Consider the following 8,906-nt stretch of genomic DNA (forward strand, 5'->3'; position numbering starts at 1 on the left):
TCTTTTGTAACAGAGGAACATTTTACTGCACTTATGTACATTTACGTAAGCTCCTACTTATGTAGTTATCTACTACTCTATGAACGATACATACGGATGTCATTTGCACTGCTCTCTTGCAGTGCTCTCAGCACTGTTTATTCTTTTGATTCCAACTTCTAGTCCTATTCAAAAACTTCTCATTCAGTTATTTAATGTGTGTTTTTCTTATTTATCTATTTTACTTTTAGGCGACCTAACCTGAAAGACTACCTGTGAACATTTTGCTTCAGCCTAAACCTGCATCTCAATGTGATATCAAAGCAAAAGTGTGATGAAAAAAAACCTCAGCAATAAAGATTCACAAGTCACTGTCATACTGATGCCTTTTAGGTCTGACCTGCTAATTACAATTGTCCTGTTGATATGAATAAAAACGAAACAGATTATGCATGATATTCTCTATATCCTCATGTTATTTTGAGAAATTATTGATGCTGCTATAAAATTAAAGGCCAATTAAATCACAATTCCAAGGGAGCAAAAAAAAAACAAAAAAGAAAAATCAATAGCATTAGATTCACTGACAGTAATTTATGCCCTTTAAATCAGACAGGTGTCAATATTCAACTTCTGCAAAATTCACAGGGCTGTTCTACTAATTTGGATTGTAACACGTAAAAATAAGTGTACAACAGATTAGCTATAATTTTAAATCCAATATAAAATAAAGGAATTAAAAGGCTATCAGAATTAACTAAAAAATTGCTTTAAGTTGCATATGTTTGGGTGATGGGTTTAGAGATTGAAGTATTGTGTGTTTAGTTTTTAATTATTTCATTAGGAAATAATTCAAAATAGGAAAAAAAACAACAATTTTTAATTCTCAGCTTTTGACCTACCAAACATCGGACAGATCTGATCAAGAAATCTGCCAATTCCAACCTCTTACCCCTGAGGGATTGATGCATCTATAATTAGTGACGGTGGAACAAATTGCTCCACTTCATCTCATTGAGATTTCTTTCTAACCTAGCGGTTTGCAAGTTGGAGACAATAAGACACACAATGTTGTGCCAGGTGGATGTGAGTAATATAAAGTTTTTAGGCTGCAGAGAATAACACTGCATTGGGTTTCCCCCTTTACTGATCCAAATAAAAACACTTGACTGTTTATAACGTTCTTAATGCAGCAATGATGGATACAATAAGTAAAACATTTAAAGTTTCCCCAACGTATTAACTCCAAACTTACTGTGCCAATTAATTAGACTCATTGATATTTAAGAAAGGAGATTTTTTTTCCCAAAAAGGATAAATTCTAAATTATGGAAAGTTAAAAAAATAAATGAATAAAGGCAAGATACAAAATCAAATTGCGTTTCTGTGGGTGAAGAGGCTATGAAGCGTTCAGGAGAGAAACTTTGTCAATCCATTGGTTAAAACTTGAATAAAGGGAAAGCATAGGTAACAGACACACTCGGAATCACATAGTTTTAGCCTACATTCACTCTAACACAGCGTATTAACTGTTCATCTCCGTTTCTTACACTCCAAAGCGCATTACTGGACTCACCTAATCAAAGCTCCAACATCTACCATGACGCTGGGAAACAAAGTGAGACTGTCTCTCCTCTTCTTCACTAGTTGATCAGCCGAGCCCACCCGTTTCAGCACCACGGAAAGCGCGTTCTTTCCTCGCTGGGTCCTTGCGGGGCGGGAGATGGTGCAAGTTTACCTACACAGCCCGGTCTGCTGCAAACGCGTCGACGCACGTCTTCTCCAAGTTTGATGCCTCCCCGTGAATTCTCTGACATGCCTCGCCCGATGCTCCTCGGTGGCTTTCAGGATGAGCGCGGCCAATCACAATCCCTCGCTCGCTCGCTCTTTTTACTCTCACATCTCTGCGCATCCCAAGCCGCGGAGAGTCTCCGAGGACCGGCGCCTGCTGTCTCGCCTCCGGGCGGGGACGCTTGCAGAAACAAGTGACTTTATAGGAGCGGCTTCTCCCGCTACTGATGGCAGCCCATCTTCACTTTGCAGGGCTCCTCTTTGTCTTCGCGACGATGGAGACACTGATAGAAAAAAGAAAAAAAAAAGAAAAAAAAAAAAAGATGGGAGTTGCGAATTTCCTCCCGCACATCGACTGGCTGTAGAGGAACGGAGCAGCGGGAGCAGGAGGAGTGTCTTCTAATAAAGATTCTTCTAATAGTCAGCGCTCCGTGTTTTATTAATGTTCCGATAGGCATTTTGTCCAAATGAGAGAAACAATGGCGCTCTGCGACAGTTAAATGTTATGTGCACTGCAATAACTTAAGTGCCTCATGTTTTACAGACGTACAAAAGTCTGTTGTTACTGGTTTATTGTGAGTTAACAAGAGGATCAAATCGTTAATATCATAATTTAACTCTTCATCTCTTTAGAATACCAAATTTGATCATATTAAATCTTAAAGATGACTAGATTTCTTGGACAATATTCACGTTTGAAAATCTGTCCAAAACCATTAATGAAGTAGCAAGTGAAAAATCTCAGTCACAAAACGCACAGGAATTTATATTTATTTGGAATTTCTTTTGCAGAAAGTAATTACAGGGAAACCTCGATAGATAATTATGGAAATAAATTCTTCAGTTCTTTTGCGTAACTGAAAAATACAACTATCTGGTTCTTATTTTCTTTAGAGATCTTGTCATGATTTCTAAGGAAATCTTTTCTTCTCATAGAAGACAAGAAAATTGATGTCAGAGTTTATGTAGTTCACTCATTTTTCCTTCTGTGCACCACGACCGGTTACCATGTCCTGGTAACCAGGACTGGTAACGACTAACACACTAGTGTCATTACCTTGAGAAATAATGAGCTTTGGTTTAAATGTCAAACAGGCTGGGCTCCACTCAGTTCACCTTGGTGGAGCAAAGATTGTAGCAAGAGTTCAGCTGTTATTTTCTCCTCATTCTGCTCCCTCTGTACGGTGTTGGCCTGCCTTAATCAGTTTTTATTTATGTGTTACTGTTGCCAGTCTTATATATCATGGTTATGTAAATGTGTAGTCGTGTGGTGTGAGCAGATAAAAAAGAAATAGAGAAAAGACAAATAGTCCTTTTGTTCATAGCAAAGTGTTCCTTATGAATTTCTTGTAACGCTTTTGTTCCATAAAGTCACAAGATTCATTATGTCTTTTATGAAGGACATTTTAGTTCCATTAGTCTTAATTTTTCAGAATGTAGCATCAGGGCTTTTTTTTGTTTTTTATATATGTTTGTCCTTAACTTGATGTTTGTTAGCACATGAGCTCCACTTTACACCAAACCAACTTTAACCGACATAAGAGATGTGCTTTTTGAGTAACATCTGAATATTCAATCACATCTCTAATTAGTCAAATCGCACACTGTTAAATTCAACATTTGTACATTTTAATGTGTATTTTTTGCCCCCTTGGAAATGTGACAATGTTCACAGAGCAACATGTGTGTCGCAAAAAAAGAAAAAAAAAACAGTTTTCAAAAGTAAGGTATTGAAATAAATTTTCTTTCACTCTACTGAACATGTTATTACATCGAATTTTGCTCTGTATTCAACAAGTAAAGAGAAAACATATTTAAACAGTCAAAGATCTCAAGTGGTGACTTTTTAAATAAAAATACCTGTACTGCATGTTTAAAATATGTTGTTGTTGTAGTTGTACTTTTTAGGAGCACAAATGGCTAAACACCGACAAGTCCCGCCATTTTGGATGTTGAAGTTACGACACGTGGCGTACTGTCCCAATTCTCAAACTTTTCCATGTATATAACCTGCGCACTCAAACCATTATGTGCTCTTCGACTGAGTCCACACTTCATAGAGATGCATAGATTGCAGCCTGAGTATTGTCACCGGCCCGTGGAAACACGCACTCACATATGTGCACATGCACAAACGTAAGTTTAAGGAACTGACACATCAGGAAACGCCCTCTTCCGGGCAGAGCTTAGACAGAGGCCTAGAAAAGGAATTAGAAACTGTTGCCAGACACCATTTGCTGTGTTCTCCCATAAAGAAACATGGCAATTGGTCATTGATGTATTTTGATCTTAATAGACGAGATTAATAGACTCTACTTGAACCTCATACATTACAAACCAAACTGGAGAAAGGATAATCTCCAGTATGTGGTAAAGTTACACAGTCACAAACTGACAGCAATAATTTGGGTTACTTAGCCTATTGTTAGAAAAAACAATGGAGGTTCATTTTTCAGTCATATTGTCACCATGTTATTCATTCATTGGTAAATGTCCAAATTAACTCAGCAAATATTCAAAAGTGTAATTTTTAATAGTGCAATGTTGAAAGTAGCATTCCATAGATGCCTTCTGAAAAACAAATTCACTCTTACTAAAGAAACCTACAGTGTTGTAGATATTGTCAACAGTGACTTTGTGACCTCCTGCATAAGGTAATTGTGGTATATCAGCCACTTCTGGGAGGTGGCATGGAACTTCTGTTACATGCTTTCATCCATTTGTGATAATTACTTTCGCAGGAGTTTGTTTACATCCCAAAGTCTTTGAAATGGTTTTGCAATCCTTTTCAGATAGGTAGATGTCAAAATTTCCCAGTCATTTCCTTTTGAATGTCTTAAGTTTTAGGTATGATCTGTTGCTTTTCCTGTAAACCTACTTCATGTTGTCATACAGTTATAGTTTTTTACTAGTCAAAATTATTTAAGAGTGAAACAACACAAAAACACTTTTTTTAAGTACTGTTTAATGTGTAATTCTGGCAGCAGGTCTACACATCTAGGCATTGAGAGGATTCAAGTCTTTCATCAGGAGAAGGAGATTTAAGCAACTTTAAATGCTCCCTTGTTACTTGTGCCAGTTGGGCTCATATGAATATTTCAGAAAATACTGTTAGTAGGATCTTCATGCACAACCTTCTCCCCGGTTTAGAGACAACGGTGTAAAAAGAGAAAATATGCAGAAAGTGTTGAGTGGATAAAACAGTAATGTTAATCTTTAGGTGAGAGGAGAATGCTGATTGCTTAGAGATGACAAATAAGCAACACTAACTCAAATAAGCACTTGCTATTGTCATGAATTGTGGCGGTGAGGTAGACAAAGTGGACCCTGGTATGAAGAGAATTTGATTTGATGATAATTTATTTCAGACAGACATTTCACCTACAAAACATAACAGTAATAAAGACTTTCATGTTCCTAAATGTAAATACAATACCTTACTATCAAAATTACATACTCAAATACATGTAATTGCACCACTTATTCGGTGACTGAGTCTGACAAGGAGTATGATGAAGTTTAACTTATATAATCATACCCCTTCTCCATTCATTAATTCATAACATAAATAGTCTTCCTATTTCCAGTATCCAGAGTAAATGATGATATAATCATAATAAATACAATAATCCAGGGAGCACAGGTGAGCAGAGGCTTGGAGCTCAGACGTTGGTAGTAACTGGTGAGAAACCCGACTACAGGCAGAATAGATGGCAGACAAGATGAGGACCAGAACACAAGAGACACAGGTGGATTTAAATACACAGAGGGTAATCAGGGAAACAAAGCACAGCCGGGATCAATCAAGCGGTAGACAGGACAACATAGAGACTCAACTGACAAAGAAATATAAATAAACTTACAGAAAATTCAAATCCTGACAGCTATATACAAGATAAGATAAGATCTTTCTGGTGTAATACCTTCTTTGAATATACATGTTCTACCAAATGTTTCCAATATCTTGCTGAATCTCTGTCACAAAGCACTGTTGCATGTAATAGATGGGGAGTATCTAATGAAATGACCAATGAGAGCAAAATGTATAATTTTTTGCCTCAATTAGGTCTCCAATTGTCACCATGAATTGATTACTTTACAATTGTACCTACTATTTAAAAATTAGTTTTGCATTCAGTGGATGTCATTAAGTTTGTGTTTTTCCCTCTTTTGTTGTTCCAAAAGCTCCTTGTTTTTAAGATGAAATTATTTTTTTTTGTGTTGAAAATTGTGAAAATACAGTTTTCTGCTCACTCTGATACATATTTCTGTATAGCAGGATTTTCATATTCTACCAAAACTCTTCATACGGGAATTATAATGCAAGGCATGAAAAAATATATTTTTTTAAATATATTTGATAGTTGTTTGCATTCCTTTGCAAATCATTAGTCTCTTTTTGCCTTCTCATATTATATAATATTTAAGAAACTTTTTGCTTAGTTGTAAATCAAATGTGTATTAAATAGGTATTTGCTTCGAAGCAATATTATTGTGGTTCTGGTTCTGTTTGAGGAGCCAAGACTCAGTGACAGACATTCATAAAGGAAGGATATGAAAGGAAAGTATGACCACTGGCTACATTACATGCAGCTAAACCAATTAAAAGCTGGTCATTTTCTTTAATAAATTCATGAATTCTGTAAATTTGGATAGAGGCCAAATATTGGGAGGAACAAACACACTGACAGGATATTTAAAAAAAAAATAATTTAAAAAGCATCAGCATTGAAGCTACAGGTTGCAGACCCCTGATCTAGTAGATTAAAACTGTGATCCTATCTCAGTACAGCTTGAGCTAAAAGTGCAGCACCTTTATTTTTATTCATTGATAAATTAAAACTGTGAAGATAAAAAAAAATAAAAAATATTAGTCCAAGGTACCTATTAGTTACTTTTTCTGAGACAGCACATTTATCATCCAAAGAAACTGATTTAATGTTATTGGTTTAGTACATGGGTCATAACTGGGGAAAAGAACTGTTCTACAGAGGTGCTGGCATCTGTTGGCTCCCATCTACAACCACCATGCCATAGAGAACCTTTTGAGGAATATGCAAAATCTATGCAGAAAAATAGCCTTGGATATTTTAAACCCAGGACCTTCTTGCTGCAGGGCAACAGAGCTAACTACTGCACCAGTAGTTGGCCCTTTGGCTGAGTAACATACATTATTAAATGGCTCTGACCACCCAAAATTATTACTGGCTCCCATCTTGCCACCTCTTTCTGGAGGTGTCCCTGTATAAAAGACAATCCCTTCCCCAATATTTAATAGTTAATCGGTGGAAGCTTGTTCTAATTTTTCTTAAATTCATGAATATAAAATATTACACAATATATTCTGGCTTCTATATTTGGAAAATTGAGAAAGGCTGTATTTTGAAATCAGGAAGGCTAAATTTAGTGTTTTAGTCTGCCAAATGAATAGAAGCTGAGACGAAAACCTAGTATATATTTGGAAAACATAAAATTACTGACTGGTAAGGTTGTTAGTTAGCAAATCTACAGCATGTGGGTGCCTACTGACCAACTACCAACCAAGCCTCACAAAAAGAACCAAACTGAATTTTATTACATAAAGTAAACAACTTATTGGATCAGGAAATTCAATTAAAACTACAGCATCAACAAGAAGCCACTTTTTCGGAGGGATATCAAATGGCTTTGGGCAGATGGGATGTTGGTTCATGTGTGAAAGTCTACCTGCTGGCTGAACACACCCAGCAGCTCCCTCCGACATCCAAATGTGGGGTGTACCATTGATTTGAGCATGACTATCGTGATTTGAGGTCCTGTCAATCTCTCCACTGTGATGAGATCAAAGCGCCACTTCAGCATGTTTGCTTTGCCAAATTATGCTGGAATGAAATATAGTAAATCTCAGAGCCAGCGCACATTCGTCAACCTTGAAAAGAGAGCTCACACAATGAGCTATTTCGTCTGGCACTGATTCGAACTAAAACATTTTGCCCAGTCATTTTCTGTAAAAGATGAATGCATCATTGGGACGGAAAAATAGAGCTTTAATGAAAAGAGAAAAAAGGCCTAGGGGATGGATGTCAAAAGACAGAATATGCATAAATTGTCTCAGATTATTTTCATAACACCCAGCAGAAAGGCTTTCTTTAACCATTTTTCATTGTTATTATTATTAAAATTTTTAAGACAATGACATGGACTGTTCCTTTGTCTCTGGTTGAAACATATTTTTCAGTTTGTTCCTTACTGACAACTACAAATCCTTTCAGACATTGCCGATCTCAAAGAACCAGACATGCTTATTTAATAAAAGCTACTGATGTAAAGCAGGGCATCACATGCTTATTAAACTGTTATGTCTGCAAATACAACAAAAATTCATCTTTGTACATAACAGTGTTTCAAAGTGAGGCTCCCACCATTTTCTATCCTTAAGTTGGTATTACATTTAATCTGTTTTTATTGTGACATGCTTCATATCAGGGCGTGGCTGCTGAGAAGCATCAGAGGATCTAGCAGTCATGGCTGACACCTTCTCTTGCTTTTCATGACTTGAGTACACCCCCCTCTGCTGGTGCTGGGCAGCAAAGAAATTTCATTTCTAAACTTGATGTAGCTGCAGGGACTTTGGTTCCAAATCCAAGAACAGCAATGCAGACACAGGAAAGACTTTGCTATCCACAGCAACAAAGTATTTGTTTTATTGTGAAGATCTTTCTGTTCTTTTTTGTTTGTTTGTTTTGTTTTTTCTTTTAATTGACAAAGCTCCCGCATGTAAGTGGGGCAGAGCATTACCCAAGATCTGAGAATCACCATCCCAGCAGTTGCTGCATGTCTCTGCTGGAGTCGTATGCTGTTTACTGCAGGTGGTGTCTGCAGACCTGACTCGAAAACACAGAACAATGCTCAGTCAGATATGTGGCAAATGTTGCCAGGCTGGGAATCAAACATTCGACCACCGCCACGAGGATCACAATACATGGGTTGAGCTCCGCCCCGGCGCCACCACACCACCCCGATTCACCACTTTTAGAAAAACACAACATTTAAGATTAGAGTATTAAGTCAGAGCAATAAAAAGAAAGATTTTATGTTAATACAAAGATTGCTTAAGACTGTTTACAGATGTTTTTTAAGGAACACATATTTTAATT

General features: G+C 36.9%; 1 protein-coding gene across 2 annotated transcripts in view; it reads right to left on the reverse strand.

Annotated features, from left to right (window-relative positions):
* LOC122847252 (carbohydrate sulfotransferase 8-like) overlaps nt 1–2,047 on the reverse strand; it is a 162,968-nt gene extending 160,921 nt beyond the window's left edge. For both annotated transcript variants that reach the window (XM_044144816.1, XM_044144809.1), the window contains exon 1: nt 1,556–2,047. In XM_044144816.1, the coding sequence (XP_044000751.1) occupies nt 1,556–1,581 (26 nt within the window). In that variant the 5' untranslated portion in view covers nt 1,582–2,047. The remainder of the gene's footprint in view (nt 1–1,555) is intronic.
* Between the last annotated feature and the right edge of the window lie 6,859 nt (nt 2,048–8,906).

Source organism: Gambusia affinis, linkage group LG02 (assembly GCF_019740435.1).
Source record: "Gambusia affinis linkage group LG02, SWU_Gaff_1.0, whole genome shotgun sequence".
NCBI classification, from domain to species: domain Eukaryota; kingdom Metazoa; phylum Chordata; class Actinopteri; order Cyprinodontiformes; family Poeciliidae; genus Gambusia; species Gambusia affinis.